General features: G+C 42.2%; 1 protein-coding gene across 2 annotated transcripts in view; it reads left to right on the forward strand.

Annotated features, from left to right (window-relative positions):
- The window catches only part of LOC121558849 (zinc finger and SCAN domain-containing protein 5B-like), a 38,155-nt gene that overhangs the window by 7,303 nt on the left and 13,719 nt on the right, over window positions 1-17,133 (forward strand). The window contains exon 2 of one of the 2 annotated variants that reach the window (XM_041872208.2): window positions 2,451-3,407. The exons of the other annotated variant lie outside the window; for it this stretch is intronic. Within the exon in view, the coding sequence (XP_041728142.2) occupies window positions 2,451-3,280 (830 nt within the window). The 3' untranslated portion in view covers window positions 3,281-3,407. Of the gene's footprint in view, window positions 1-2,450; window positions 3,408-17,133 lie in introns of those variants that run through there. 2 annotated transcript variants of the gene reach the window in all.

Below are 17,133 nucleotides of genomic sequence, written 5' to 3' on the forward strand. Positions count from 1 at the left end.
CTATACTCGGCCTTGTCTCAGGATTGTAAGTTGGTGGTTGGGGATATCCCTCTAGTGGTGCGGGGGCTGTGCTTTGGCGGAGTGGGTGGGGTTATATCCTTCCTGTTTGGCCCTGTCCGGGGTTTCTTCGGATGGGGCCACAGTGTCTCCGGACCGCTCCTGTCTCAGCCTCCAGTATTTATGCTGCAGTAGTTTATGTGTCGGGGGCTGGGGTTAGTTGGTTATACCTGGAGTACTTCTCCTGTCTTATCCAGTGTCCTGTGTGAATTTAAGTATGCTCTCTCTAATTCTCTCGTTCTCTCTTTCTCTCTGAGAACCTGAGCCCTAGGACCATACGTCAGGACTACCGGGCATGATGACACCTTGCTGTCCCCAGTCCGCCTGGCCTTGCTGCTATTCCAGTTTCAACTGTTCTGCCTGCGGCTACGAAACCCCCTACCTGTCCCAGACCTGCTGTTTTCAACTCTAAATGATCGGCTATGAAAAGCCAACTGAGAGACCTGAGCCCTAGGACCATACGTCGGGACTACCGGCCGTGGTGACTCCTTGCTGTCCCCAGTCCGCCTGGCCTTGCTGCTATTCCAGTTTAAACTGTTCTGCCTGCGGTTATGGAACCCCTACCTGTCCCAGACCTGCTGTTTTAAACTCTAATGATCGGCTATGAAAAGCCAACTGAGATTTATTCCTGATTATTATTTGACCATGCTTGTCACTTATGAACATTTTTGAACATCTTGGCATGGTTCTGTTATAATCTCCACCCGGCACAGCCAGAAGAGGACTGGCCACCCCTCATAGCCTGGTTCCTCTCTAGGTTTCTTCCTAGGTTTTGCCTTTCTAGGGAGTTTTTCCTAGCCACCGTGCTTCTACACCTGCATTACTAGCTGTTTGGGGTTTTAGGCTGGGTTTCTGTACAGCACTTCGAGATATTAGCTGATGTAAGAAGGGCTATATAAAATAAAATTGATTGATTGGATGTCCTTTGGGTGGTGGACCATTCTTGATACACAAGGGAAACTGTTGAGTGTGAAAAAAACAGCAGCGTTGTAGTTCTTAACACAAACCGGTGCGCCTGGCACCTACTACCATACCCCGTTCAAAGGCACTTAAATATTTTGTCTTGCCCATTCACCCTCTGAATGGCACACATACACAATCCATGTCTCAAGGCTTAAAAAAACCTTGTGGTATGGATAACCTTCTGGTGGTATGGATAACCTTGTTATTATGTCTCCAGAGAAATCTGGAGTCAAATAAAGGTCCTGTTGATCAAATTACTGTAGGCGGAGATAGATGTTTTGTCTGGGGTCTTGAATTTGAACAAAGTCCATATTGATTCAGAAACACTAAACAATAATTAAGATTTATCAAGAACAAGTTGATTGACAAAGTCATGAAACATTTGTAAAATTGAATAACCCACTTTGGGCTATGATAAAAAAAAATGTGCCTCAGCTTGAGGGTTAAAAGAACAGCTATCTACTGTAACTGACTGCATGATTAGAAAGTTGTCTTTGTCACGAAAAGCTGACTGAAATGGGATATAGGCAGGGGCATAACTTAGCCCAGCTTCTAGACAGACATTGTATTTGCTTCAGACAGGAAGTAGAACATGTTTGGTTTTGAATTGGAGGGGGGGGTGTTGGCATCTAATAATTTGATTTAATTGAAACATGTTGGTATTACAGACTCAGTCAGGGACATGTCGAAAATGTCAGTGAAGACACTTGCCAGTTGGTCAGCGCATGCTCGGAGTACACGTCCTGGTAATCCGTCTGGCCCTGCGGCCTTGTGAATGTTGACCTGCTTAAAAGTCTTACTCACATCGGCTACGGAGAGCGTGATCTCATAGTCATCCAGAACAGCTGATGCTCTCATGCATGCTTCAGGGTTGCTTGCCTCGAAGCGAGCATGTGTAATTAATAACTTCACCATGCTCAAAGGGATATTCAATGTCTGCTTTTTAAAATGTTTTACCCATCTACCAATAGGTGCCCTTCTTTGTGAGGCATTGGAAAACCTCCCTGGTCTTTGTGGTTGAATCTGTGTTTGACATTCATTGCTCGACTGAGGGACCTTACAAATCATTGTATGCGTGGGGTACAGAGATGAGTTAGTCATTCAAGAATGCACATTATTGCACAAAGGGAGTCCATGCAACTTATGTGACTTGTTAAGCACATTTTTACTCCTGAACTTATTTAGGTTTGCCATAACAAGGGGTTGAATACTTATTGACTCAAGACATTTCAGCTTTTCATTTCTAATTAATTTGTTTTAAAAAATCCACTTTGACATTATGGGGTATTGTGTGTAGGCCACACAAAATCTAAATTTAATCCATTTTAAATTCAGGCTGTAACACAACAAAATGTGGGAAAAATGAAGGGGTGTGAATACTTTCTGAAGGCACTTTAGATGACTTCTGCTCCTCCTCTGCTTCCCTCCAGACTCCCTGCAGCTCTCTGTCTCTGTCTCGGAAGAGGAGGTTCCCCCTGAGCAGCAGCACTGTGAGCAGGAGTGGAGCCCCAGTCTGGGGCAGGAGGACCCAGAGCCCACACAGATTATAGAGGAACATGAGGAACTCAGGACCAGTCAGGAGGAAGAGCAGATTGAAGGTCTGGAGGCTGATATAATAGAGTTCAATTTCACTCCTTCCTGTGTGAAAAGTGAATGTGATCAGGAGGACCCACTTTGGTCCTTGACTCTTCCCCAAACCCAGACTGTGGAGAACAGAGAGAGTGACCCTACACCAGTGGATCTCAAACCTTTTGACACTGTGACCCACCTAAAGGGTTTCTACATTCCCTGTGACCCTCCAGATAATCAGAACAATGCCTACAGCCACAGCTCAGCCGTAAGCAGTGACCCAGTAGGACTTGACAACAGTCCACCATTGGATCCCAACGCACCAATGGGGGAACCATGCACCTGCCCCTTTTGTGGCAAGACCTTCAAACAAAAAGGAAATCTCTCCATGCACATGAAGATTCACACTGGAGAGAAACCATTTAGCTGTGGTGACTGTGGGAAGCGCTTCAATCGCAAGGAGCACTTAACCAGACATATACGCATTCACAGAGGAGAGAAACCATTCAGCTGTAATTTTTGCTGTAAAAGCTTCAATCAGAAGGGGGATCTAAGGAGACATATACTGACTCACACAGGAGAGAAACCATTTAGCTGTGGTGACTGCGGTAAAGGCTTCATTCGCAAGGAGCACCTAACTGCACATATACGGACTCACACAGGAGAAGTTTCTGTCTCAAGCAGAACCTAACCATGCAGAAACTGATAAACAGATCTATGATGGATTTAATGTCGTAAAACATTGTTATTATAAACTGGTTACCAATGTAATTAGAACAGTAAAATGTATATATTTTTGTCATACCCGTGGTATACGGTCTAATATAAACTGGGTGGTTCGAGCCCTGAATGCGGATTGGCTGACAGCTGTGGTATATCAGACCGTATACCACGGGTATGACAAAACATTTCTTTTTACTGCTCTAATTACGTTGGGAACCAGTTTATAATAGCAATAAGGCACCTCGGGGGTTTGTGGTATATGGCCAATATACCACAGCTAAGGGCTGTATCCAGGCACTCTGTGTTGCGTCGTGCTTATGAACAGCCCTTAACCGTGGTATATTGGCCATATACCACACCCCCTCGGGCTTTATTGCTTAAATGTACCATGGCTTTCAGCCAATCAGCATTCAGGGCTTGAAGCAGGTTTACAATTGTAAAAAAAAAATCCTCTTTGCGCATGTGCATAACTACAGCTAAATCCGACAGGAGCGTTTGAGTGATGAAACTGTTAGGCTGTTTGAAACAATTGTGCTGTTATTATGTGCCAGATGTTAAGACTACAAAATGTTATAAATGGCCCATTTACGAGATTGACTTGTAATTTCAATAGGCGTAGGCTACAGACTAAAATCGGGGTTTATGAATGTAATTCAACTTTTGCCGTGGTTTGCTTACATAAAGGCAGGTAGCCTATATCCCCTGATAGACCTACATCTAATTCCAGATAGTCTACAGTAGCCTAGACAAGATGTAAACTGAACGATTTTAGCAGCTTGCTTAGTTCAAATAAACAGACACATTTATTCAACATGAGTAGCGAGGTGATTTCGAGGTAAGAAGTGCTTGTATTTCCCAATAACCTGCTGGAACAGGCTACTGAGGAGGGGGTCATCATTTCAATCACTGAATTAAATATACAGCCTGTGTTTATTTTTTTATTTTTTACCTGTAGCCTAATCTAATGCGTTCTAACAACTGATCAGCAATTGCAATAGATATTTGATTAGTTCCAATTTAATTAACTAAACATGTCCATTAATAACTGCATAATAACACAAGGCTACAATAACAATAAACAGGAAGTTGTACGTTATTTATTCAGTTGGTTTGCCAGCTTCAGGTGTCACAAATTGATTTTGCAATGACTCCAGTGATATCGTCATTTCAACATATTTATTGTATCAAATGGTAGCCTAAAATGGCATATAAATTAATAGGCTACTTGATGGCCAACAGAGGCAAATGTATCATTCTCCTCATTTAATGTCAGTTTCGTTGAGGACTCCCCCCCCCATAAAAGAACCACGCAAGGGAGTTCCATAACTTCCATTTCAAATTTCCGCTCGGGAAGCCCCCGAGACTCAAGAACTGAGCATGAGTAAAACGCTTCGCTTGATACCGTTAAATTTTTTTTTTTTTAAAGCAAAGTCAAGATTAGAATGCAGTTTAAACCACCTCCGAGCAAGAGAATTTATGAAATGCGCTCTAGTGCGCCCAAAGTCGTTTTTCAGTGCTTTTGTCTCCGTTATTTCGTGATGTCAGTTGTAGCGTATTCAAATGTTTTACGAAAAAGCGTTAGAAATAAGTGTCTCCATAATGACAATCTAAATAGCCTACCTACAAAAACGTTGTCACAACGTGATATACACACACACACCCGCCCTCCCCACCACCCACTCACTCATCAACAGCCTTCCTCACTGCCTGACAGTCAGCAGCAGGTCACAATTAAATATATTTTTTAAAAAAGAGAAATGCCATGGCGGCCACAGTGCAACTTAGAAATAGCCCAAAAACCTGCAACCCACGACCAATACATTTTCACCCGCGACATCGTTTTCAAAGTATCCCAATTTGGGAGGAATACCGTGAACATGGCAACACTGGTTCAGGGGTGCCTTTAGTTCGATTAAACGTTTGCTACGTTGCTTAAAAGGTTTGTACTGAACGACATGTTTCACCAAAACGTTCTTCAACATTCTTGAACAGACTTTGAGGTACGTTTGGTGGATGTCGCTTGAAGCGATGAGTCACGTACTCTACATGGCCAAAAGTATGTGGACAAATGCTCGTAGAACATCTCATTCTAAAAACATGGGCATTAATATGGAGTTGGTCCCCCCTTTGCTGCGATAACGACCCCCACTCTTCTGGGAAGGCTTTCCACTAGATGTTGGAACATTGCTGCTGGGGCTTGCTTCCATTCAGCCACAAGAGCATTAGAGAGGTCAGGCACTGATGTTGGGCGATTAGGCCTGGCTCGCAGTCAGCGTTCCAATTCATCCCAAAGGTGTTCGATGGGGTTGAGGTCAGGGCTCTGTGCAGGCCAGTCAAGTTCTTCCACACTGATCTCGACAAACTATTTATTGTATAGACCTCGCTTTGTGCACAGGGGCATTGTCATGCTGAGACAGGAAAGGGCCTTCACCAAACTGTTGCCACAAAGTTGGAAGCACAGAATCGTCTAGAATGTCATCGTATGCTGTAGCGTTAAAGATTTCCCTTCACTGGAACTAAGGGGCCTAGCCCGAACCATGAAAAACAGCCCCAAACATTATTCCTCCTCCACCAAACTTTACAGTTGGCACTATGCATTGGGGCAGGTAGCGTTTTCCTGGCAACCACCTAACCCAGATTCATCCGTTGGACTGCCAGATGGTGAAGCTTGATTCATCACTCCAGAGAATGCGTTTCCACTGCTCCAGAGTCCAATGGCGGCAAACTTTACACCACTCCAACCGATGCTTGGCATTGCGCATGGTGATCTTAAGCTTGTGTGCGGCTGCTCGGCCATGGAAACCGAACAGTTCTTGGCTAGACGTTGCTTGCAGAGGCAGTTTGGAACTCGGTAGTGAGTGTTGCAACCAAGGACAGATGCGCTTCAGCACTCGGCGGTCCCGTTCTGTGAGCTTGGGTGGCCTACCACTTCGCGGCTGAGACGTTGTTGCTCCTAGGCGTTTCCACTTCACAATAACAGCACTTACAGTTGACCGGGGCAGCTCTAACAGGGCAGAAATTTGACGAACTGGCAACCCAACCCCTCCCCACAGATAGACAGGAGCAGGGGCTCAACTTTGGTTTTAGAAGTAGAAGGGAAGGGACATATATTATGTTATCCAGTCGGATAAAGACTCCAAACAGCCTACCCAACCGCTCGGAGGCGTCCGCATGGTCCTAAAGCACACCGTCACCCCCTGAAAAATCAGAAATAAAAAATATACAAATAAATATAAAAAAATATATATATATATATTAGGGCACTGGGCTTTTATTAGTGCTGTATTAGCGGACTGATATAGCCGTCTGTAGAGCGGGCCCCCAAAAAAATTCAGTGCAGACAAAAAAATTCTCAGCAAAAAGGGAAAATTGAAAAATCTCCTACTCGTTACATTTTGAATGCTTAACAGGACAGGAAAATGGTCCAATTCACACACTTATCAACATATCATCCATGGTCATCCCTAATGCTCTGGATAAGAGCGTCTGCTAAATTACGTAAATGTAATGTAAATCTGGCGGACTCACTAAACACATATGCTTTGTTTCTAAATAATGTCTGAGTGTTTTAGTGTGCCCCTGGCTATCCGTAAAATAAAAATAATAAAATAATAAATGGTGCTGTCTGGTTTGCTTAATATAAGGAAATATAAATTATTTATACAATTTTTTTGTTTGTTTATTTATTATTATATTTGTATAATTTTTTTGTTTGTTTTTATATATATATATATATATATTTGTATGTCTTTTTTTGGGGGGTTAGATCAGCTTTAATATTGCAGATAGATTGTAACTTCCATCAATGATTTATACTTTTACTTTTGATACTTAAGTATATTTTAAACCAAATACTTTTAGACTTTTACTCAAGTAGAAGTTTACTGGGTGACTTTTACTTTTACTTGAGTCATTTTCTATTAAGGTACTTTACTTTTACTGAAGGATGAGAATTGGGTCCTTTTTCCACCACTGATCAAACACATGGAAAACATTTGTTTGATGTATTTGATACCATTGCACTGATTCCGCTCCAGTCATTACCACGAGCCCGTCCTCCCCAATTAAGGTGCCACCAACCTCCTGTGGGATAAGGTCGTTAATAGTTCCCATTATGCACAGTTTTTTGCAAGGTGTTCGAACGCCTAGGCTTCGCGGCAGAAGGTTGTAGCGAATTCTGAGTGCAGACTGACAGGGACTCAACCCAAGTTCTCTTTGTGTTCAGTGACAGACAAGGACTCAACCCCAGTTCTCTTTGCGTTCAGGGACTCAACCCCAGTTCTCTTTGCGTTCAGGGACTCAACCCCAGTTCATTTTGCGTTCAGTGACAGACAGGGACTCAACCCCAGTTCTCTTTGCGTTCAGGGACTCAACCCCAGTTCATTTTGCGTTCAGTGACAGTGCAGATAACGTTTTTTGTTTGTGCTCATAACGCACGATGGCCGTTAGAGCGTATGCATACAGTCTGAAATTGCAAGGGGGAAACTAGGTGTGCGTGTGCGTGTGTGTGTGTGTGCGTGTGTGTGTGCGTGTGTGTCTGTGTGTGTGTGTGTGCGTGTGTGTGTCTGTGTGTGTGTGTGTGTGTGCGTTCGCGTTATTAGATCATTAGATTGATAAGCTGTGAGTGCACAGTGATGCCTGTTTGAACGAGTGTATTAGATCATTAGATTGATACTATTGCTACTCTATACCGCCCACACACCCAACCCGCTCGTCTCTCTGTACGTTACCACAGTTCCTGCTGAAAATAATATGTGGCACATTTTCCAGGTCCTAATAATTATAATAATATGGTTATTATGTGCTAAAAGAGCAAGGATTTCCTTCTTACTAAAGCCAATTCTGAAGTATAATCCAAGTACCACCACCCCTTGCAGTTTTGTCTTTTTTTTTCTTCACTTGGCCCTAATACTCTTCCGTAAAAAATATATCAAAGTCCTCTTCAAATCCTACTTCCATGTTCTGGTCAAATAATTTTTGAAAACTCCTTGGTTCTAGATGGTGACGAACCCCGGAAACGCACAACAGCGCCACCAGCTGGATGGGAGGTTAATACTATACAAGGCAGCATACAGACCAGTAGTAAAGGAAAACGATAACTATGTGTCGAGAAAACAGTGGCAGGGTTGAGCAGATTACTTTAACAATGTAATCTGTTGCTGATTACAATTATATGAAAAATAAAGTAATCAATAACAATCCTTTGGCTTACTCAAAATGAGCAACGTAATCCGATTCCTTTTGGAATACTTTCACTTCTAAACACCCAGGCATAAAAACATGCAACTCATTATTTCATTTAGTAACATGACTATTTCCAATTTGGGGACTAGTGTAAAAACATACAGATCCTATAATTTACATGTTCTACATTCTATGAGTGATAGCATTCACAGGCTACATACTAACTTTTTCGGTTTCAGTTGGTAGCTTAAGCCTATGATTTGGTCACACCCAAATGTTGTTACGGGGTCAGGCGATATATATATATTTTTTGTAATCAACAGTGCCTTCAGAAAGTATTCACACCCCTTGACTTTTTTGTAACCTTTAGTTGTGTTACAGCCTGAATTTAAATGGATTCAATGTCTTCAGTTAATAAGTATTCAAAAAATGTTTTATGGCAAGCCTAAATACTGTAAGACCAGGAGTAGAAATGTGCTTAACGAGTTACATAAGAAGTTGCATGGACTTGCACTCTGTGTGCAATAATAGTGTTTAACATGATTTTTGAATGACTACCTCATCGCTGTACCCCACACATACAATTATCTGTAAGGTCCCTCAGTCGAGCAGTGAATTTCAAACACAGATTCAACCACAAAGACCAGGGAGGTTTTCCAATGCCTCGCAAAGAAGGGCACCTATTGGTAGATGGGTAAAAAAAAACTGACATTGAATATCCCTTTGAGTATAGCGAAGTTATTACACTTTGGATGGTGTAGCAATACACCCAGTCACTACAAAGATACAGGTGTCCTTCCTAACTCAGTGGCCGTAGAGGAAGGAAACCACTCAGGGATTTCACCATGAGGCCAATGGTGACTTTAAAACAGTTACAGAGTTTAATGGCTGTGATAGGAGAAAACTGAGGATGGATCAACAACATTGTAGTTACTCCCACAATACTAACCTAATTGACAGAGTGAAAAGAAGGACGCCTGTACAGAATCAAAATATTCCAGAACATGCATCCTGTTTGCAATAAGGCACTAAAGTAATACTGCAAAAAATGTGGCAAAGAAATTAACTTTATGGCCTGAATACAAAGTGTTATGTTTGGGGCCCAATCCAACACAACACATCACTGAGTACCACTCTTTATATTTTAAAGCATAGTGGCGGCTGCATCATGTAATGGGTATGCTTGTCATCGGCAAGGACTAGGGAGTTTTTTTGATAAAAAGAAACGGAATAGAGCTAAGCACAGGAAAAATCCTAGAGGAAAACCTGGTTCAGTCTGCTTACCAACAGACACTGGGAGACAAATTAAATAAATAAATATGCCATTTAGCAGACGCTTTTATCCAAAGCGACTTACAGTCATGCATGCATACATTTTTGTGTATGGGTGGTCCCGGGGCTCGAACCCACTACCTTGGCGTTTTAAGTGCCGTGCTCTACCAGTTGAGCTACAGAGGACCACAAATTCACCTTTCAGTAGGACAATAACCTAAAACACAAAGCCAAATATACACTGGAGTTGCTTACCAAGACAACACTGAATGTTCCTGAGTGGCCTAGTTACAGTTTTGACTTAAATTGGCTTGAAAATCTACAGCAAGACTTGAAAATGGCTGTCTAACAATGAACAACCAACTTGACAGAGCTTGAATAGTTTTTTTAAGAGTAATGTGCAAATACTGTACAATCCAGGTGTGCAAAGCTCTTAGAGGCTTACCCAGAAAGACTCACAGCTGTAATTAGTGTTTTATTTTAAATAATTTTTTTACACAAACTTTGACATTAGAGTATTTTGTGTAGATCGATGACAAAAAAATGACAATTCAATCAATTTTAATCCCACTCCGTAACACAACAAAATGTGGAAAAAGTAAAGGGGTGTGAATACTTTCTGAAGGCACTTTAATGATCTTATCTAAACCCATTCAATGTGCTTCATTCTAAGTGTAATAAACTACTAAAATTATTAAAGAACTACATGTTTAAGCTAACATGTTCAAGCAGAAATGCATGACTCAAGATACTTTGATGTGCAACCTTAACCAGTGATTGTCATGAATTTTGAATTTTAGGCCTACAATACAAAGTAGGGTTCCAGAATTTACAGATTATTTTTGTTTAATAGATTCATTTGCCTACATCTTTTTGGGCACTAGTATCACATAAGCTCATTCATGTCGGACTAATTCACCACCTGAGGAAGTGGTTAGTTCACCCACTCTAAATTTAGTCTAATGAGGCTATTGCTGATAGTTTGCTGTGTATTTGAAAGGTCTAACAGTAAGCCTAAATGTACTGTATAGGCCTATGAACTCACTGTGAATGCCTTTTGCTCAATATAAGAGTTGAAGAAATTAAATGTTGACTTAAAGAAAGCTTGGGAACCTCTTCTTGCATTTGCGGTTTGAAATGTGCAATCAGAAAGCATATTCTCTACCGCTAATCGAGAGTGAAAGGGCACTGTAAATAGGCTACAAAGCAGGACCGATTAATCAAATGGCCACCCGGACTACTTACATTGACACTGACAGTGCATAGTCACTTTACCCCTACCTACATGTACATATTACCTCGACTAACCTGTTCCCCCGCACATTTACTCGGTACCGGTACCCCCTGTATATAGCTTCGTTATTTTATTGTGTTACTTTTATTTTTTACTTTAGTTTATTTAGTAAATATTTTCTTAACTCTATTTCTTGAACTGCATTGTTGTATAAGTAAGCAAGTCATTTAGCAGACGCTCTTATCCAGAGCGACTTACAGTTAGTGAGTGCATACATAATTTTTTTATTTTTCATACTAACCAAATAACATGGAAAACAGTCAGTATGAAAGTATGTATGGGAATCGAATCGGCTCTACCAACTGAGCTACATCCCTGCCGGCCATTCCCTCCCCTACCCTGGACGACACTGGGCCAATTGTGCGCCGCCCCATGAGTCTCCCCGGACAGAGCCTGGATTCGAACCAGGATCTCTAGTGGCACAGCTAGCACTGCGATGCAGTGCCTTAGACCACTGCGCCACTCGGGTGGCTGTTGTATTTGGCGCATGTGACAAATACATTTTGATTTGATTTGATATGGAGTTCAGACGACTGTCTGGGCAAGGTGTAAATGTTTTGAAAGCCTTACCTATTCATCCAATCAATAGGAATACAAAAGAAGCCAGCCATCCTTAATGGGCGATCAGCTGGACTATAGAATCTTGTCAAGTGTGCAAAGCTGTCATCAAGGCAAAGGGTGGCTATTTGAAGAATCTCACATATAAAATATATTTTGATTTGTTTAACACTTTTTTGGTTACTACATGATTCCATGTGTTATTTCATAGTTCTGATGTCTTAACTATTATCCTACAATGTAAAAAATATTGAAAATAAAGAAAAACCCTTGAATGAGTAGGTGTGTCCAAACTTTTGACTGGTAGTGTACTTAAAACCGTACTATAATCTCCCACCATAATAATATATTAATTTGTTGCTTGTGAGCTCAATAGATTATTATATATTTTTTTGAAGAAGTGTGGATCATCATTATTTGGCCCATATATATTAATTAGCCAGATCTGTTTTTGGTCCAATAGCATATTTAAAAGAATCCATCTTCCTTGAGGATCTGTTTGCACAGTTTGGATCAAAATGTGTTTTAATTAGTATAATCCCCCCTTTTGAGTTTTTTGCCCATGACAAAAATATATTTTCCACCCAACCTCATCTATATTTGTAGAGTGAGTTTCCTGTAAACAATAGATATTATATTATTTCTCTTTTAGCCAGGTAAAAATATATCTTTTTTTATGATCTGCTAAGTCATTACAATTGTAACTGGCTATACTTATTTCCCCACTTACCATAATGATACCCACGTTTCAATTATATTTACCACAACCAATGTTTGTAAACTTACCATTAAAAAGCACCAGGATGATTAAGTGTCCATATAGCTGGACCATAATATTTGCACTGTTAAGCATACTGTAGCTGTATCTATGTAAACCTCCAATTGTCCTAATACTCCACCCACTAAAACCTCCCTCCATATCTAGGTCTATTGTCACTAAGACCATCAGACCATCTCCCTGACTCATGACGCACCTTTGCGTCCTAAGGCAAACCCTTGGCCGTCAATTGGCGTAGGCCAGCGGGAGATATGAGCAGTCCCATGATAACATAATTCAATACTGCCACCCTTCACTCACACATTCAAACCCCCGTAGGTCTATTGCATATCTATGAGGGTGCTTTTTAAGCAAACTAACCAAATAACATGGAAAACAGTCAGGAAAAAAAATAAAAAAATAACAATAATAGATCATATTAATAGAAATAATAACAGCACAATCTTATAAGTGCATGCTCATATTTAGAAAGTCCTAGCAAGGCTATAAGCATGTCAGCCCAGCCTGCTCCGTTCATTGGATCTGATTGGCTATAAGCATGTCAGCCCAGCCTGCTCCGTTCATTGGATCTGATTGGCTATGAGCATGTCAGCCCAGCCTGCTCCGTTCATTGGATCCAATTATTCGATTTTTTGTTGTTGAAAAAATTAAGAGAAAACAACCTATATATACTGCTCAAAAAAACACTAAAATAACACATCCTAGATCTGAATGAATGAAATAATCTTATTAAATACTTTTTTCTTTACATAGTTGAATGTGCTGACAACAAAATCACACAAAAATTATCAATGGAAATCAAATTTATCAACCCATGGAGGTCTGGATTTGGAGTCACCCTCAAAATTAAAGTGGAAAACCACACTACAGGCTGATCCAACTTTGATGTAATGTCCTTAAAATAAGTCAAAATGAGGCTCAGTAGTGTGTGTGGCCTCCACGTGCCTGTATGACCTCCCTACAACGCCTGGGCATGCTCCTGATGAGGTGGCGGATGGTCTCCTGAGGGATCTCCTCCCAGACCTGGACTAAAGCATCCGCCAACTCCTGGACAGTCTGTGGTGCAACGTAGCGTTGGTGGATGGAGCGAGACATGATGTCCCAGATGTGCTCAATTGGATTCATGTCTGGGGAACGGGCGGGCCAGTCCATAGCATTAATGCCTTCCTCTTGCAGGAACTGCTGACACACTCCAGCCACATGAGGTCTAGCATTGTCTTGCATTAGGAGGAACCCAGGGCCAACCGCACCAGCATATGGTCTCACAAGGGGTCTGAGGATCTCATCTCGGTACCTAATGAGTGGCGCAGTGGTCTAAGGCACGCGACCGGGAGACTCATGGGCGGCGCACAATTGGCCCAGCGTCGTCCAGGGTAGGGGAGGGAATGGCCGGCAGGGATGTAGCTCAGTTGATAGAGCATGGTGTTTGCAACGCCAGGGTTGTGGGTTCGATTCCCACGGGGGGGCAGTATTAAAAAAAAAATGTGTTCACTAACTGTAAGTCGCTCTGGATAAGAGTGTCTGCTAAATGACTAAAAATGTAAATCTAATGGCAGTCAGGCTACCTCTGGCGAGCACATGGAGGGCTGTGCGGCCCCCCAAAGAAATGCCACCCCACACCATGACTGACCCACCGCCAAACCGGTCATGCTGGAGGATGTTGCAGGCAGCAGAACGTTCTCCACGGCGTCTCCAGACTCTGTCACGTCTGTCACGTGCTGTGTGAACCTGCTTTCATCTGTGAAGAGCACAGGGTGCCAGTGGCGAATTTGCCAATCTTGGTGTTCTCTGGCAAATGCCAAACGTCCTGCACGGTGTTGGGCTGTAAGCACAACCCCCACCTGTGGACGGCGGGCCCTCATACCACCTGTAGAGGTCTGTAATTTTTATCATAGGTACACTCCAACTGTGAGAGACGGAATCTAAAACAAAAATCCAGAAAATCACATTGTATGATTTTTAAGTAATTCATTTGCATTTTATTGCATGACATAAGTATTTGATACATCAGAAAAGCAGAACTTAATATTGTGTTACTAATGGTTTTCTTTGAGACTGTGGTCCCTGCTCTCTTCAGATCATTGACCAGGTCCTGCCGTGTAGTTCTGGGCTGATCCCTCACCTTCCTCATGATCATTGATGCCCCACGAGGTGAGATCTTGCATGGAGCCCCAGACCGAGGGTGATTGACCGTCATCTTGAACTTCTTCAATTTTCTAATAATTGCGCCAACAGTTGTTGCCTTCTCACCAAGCTGCTTGCCTATTGTCCTGTAGCCCATCCCAGCCTTGTGCAGGTCTACAATTTTATCCCTGATGTCCTTACACAGCTCTTTGGTCTTGGCCATTGTGGAGAGGTTGGAGTCTGTTTGATTGAGTGTGTGGACAGGTGTCTTTATACAGGTAACGAGTTCAAACAGGTGCAGTTAATAAAGGTAATGAGTGGAGAACAGGAGGGCTTCTTAAAGAAAAACTAACAGGTCTGTGAGAGACAGAATTCTTACTGGTTGGTAGGTGATCAAATACTTATGTCATGCAATAAAATGCAAATTAATTACTAAAAATCATACAATGTGATTTTCTGGATTTTTGTTTTAGATTCCGTCTCTCACAGTTGAAGTGTACCTATGATAAGAATTACAGACCTCTACATGCTTTTTAAGTAGGAAAACCTGCAAAATCGGCAGTGTATCAAATACTTGTTCTCCCCACTGTAGATATATATATATTTTTTATGATGTGAAAACATAAACAGACTTCAGACAGGATCGGCAGGTAGCCTAGCTGTTAAGGGTCGCTGGTTCAAATCCCCGAGCCGACTAGGTGAAGAATCTGTGGATGTGCCCTTGAGCAAGGTACGTAACTCTAATTGCTCCTGTAAGTCACTCTGGATAAGAGCGTCTGCTAAATGACTAACATGTAAATGTAATAGCAGAGGGTTCTACTACAATGCAGAATCAAGGATTTAGCTAGCAACCAGAAATAACTATTGCTTTTCTGGTTCATTTTTCTTTTTTTTAAAGCTAAACTTTTATGTATTTTTCGTTTGTTGAATCAATTATACCCATTTCAAGATCATCTCTCTAAAAAAATATAAAAAGTTATATCAGAATATTTAGACCAGTTAGCGGCGAACTCCTGCTTTGTTGTACATCCCTCAGATCTGTGAGGTTCCCGTAATACTGGGTGCTACTGTTTGAGCATTACCTCATCATTCAAATCAAAACTTTATTAGTATAAAACGTTTCACAAAAGTAAATCCATCACGCATCCATTTATTTGAAACCCACAGTATGAATGGTCTGGAGTTGCTCTCCTTTCCTAAGAGTGTTGTCCACATCCTGCCTTGTTATTCCCATCTCCTGACTGAAGATCCTCTTTGTCCTAACTGTAGATTTTTTTGTCCTAATTTTAATTGTTCTTGTTTTCATCCCGTTTTCTTTCTTTGTGGACATTAATCACATGCTTCAGCAGATGAGACTTACGAATGAATCTTTTACCACAGACAGAGCAGCCATGTTGTTTCTCTCCTGTGTGAGTCAGTATATGCCTCCTTAGGTCTCCCTTCTGATTGAAACTTTTCCCACAATCACAACAGCTAAATGGTTTCTCTCCTGTGTGAGTCAGTATGTGCCTCCTTAGGTCTCCATTCTGTCTGAAGTTTTTCCCACAGTCACCACAGCTAAATGGTTTTTCTTCTGTGTGAGTCAGTTTGTGCCTCCCTAAGTCTCCTTTCTGACTAAAGCTTTTTCCACAGTCACCACAGCTAAATGGTTTCTCTCCTGTGTGAATCAGTTTATGCCTGGTAAGGTTATTCCTGAGACTGAAGCTTTTTCCACAGTCACCACAGCTAAATGGCTTCTCTCCTGTGTGAATCAGTTTATGCCTGGTAAGGTTATTCTTGAGACTGAAGCTTTTCTTACAGTCACTGCACGGCTTAAAAATGTATCTCCTGTGTGAATCCTCATGTGCTTGGGCAGAACTCCTTTGTATTTGAAGGTCTTGCCACAAACAGGGCAGGTGCAGGTTTTCCCACTGTGACAGAGTCGGACATGGACCTTCTGTTTACAGGTGGAGTTGTAGCGTTTTTTGCAGAAGTGGCATTCGCTGAGTCTCTTCTTGGTGAGAGTCACATGCCTCTGCAGGTCAGCTTTCAGAGCAAACGTTTTACCACAGTCACGGCAGTGGTGAGTTTTTCTAGATGTGGTGCTTGGTTTGGAACAGTGGTCCTCCAATGGTGGGTTGAGATCCAATGGTGGGTTGGGATCCAATGGTGGGTTGGGATCCAATGGTGGGCTGGGATCCAATGGTGGGCTGCTGTCAAGTCCTACTGGGTCGCTGCTTACAGCTGAGCTGTGGCTGGAGGCATTGTTTTGATTATCTGGAGGGTCACAGGGAATGTCAAGACCCTTTAGGTGGGTCACAGTACCAAAAGGATCCACTGGTTTAGAGTCACTCTCTCTGTTCTCCACAATCTGGGGTTGGGGAAGAATCAAGGACCAAAGTGGGTCCTTCTGATCACATTCACTTTTCACACCTGAAGGAATGAAATGTATGACATCAGCCTCCAGCCCTTGAAGCTGCTCTTCCTCCTGACTGGTCCTGAGTTCCTCCTGTTCCTCTTTAATCTGTGTGGGCTCTGGGTCCTCCTGCCCCAGACTGGGGCTCCACTCCTGCTCACAGTGCTGCTGCTCAGGGGGAACCTCCTCTTCAGAGACAGAGAGAGAGAGCTGCAG

Source organism: Coregonus clupeaformis, unplaced genomic scaffold, assembly GCF_020615455.1.
Source record: "Coregonus clupeaformis isolate EN_2021a unplaced genomic scaffold, ASM2061545v1 scaf0090, whole genome shotgun sequence".
NCBI classification, from domain to species: Eukaryota; Metazoa; Chordata; class Actinopteri; order Salmoniformes; family Salmonidae; genus Coregonus; species Coregonus clupeaformis.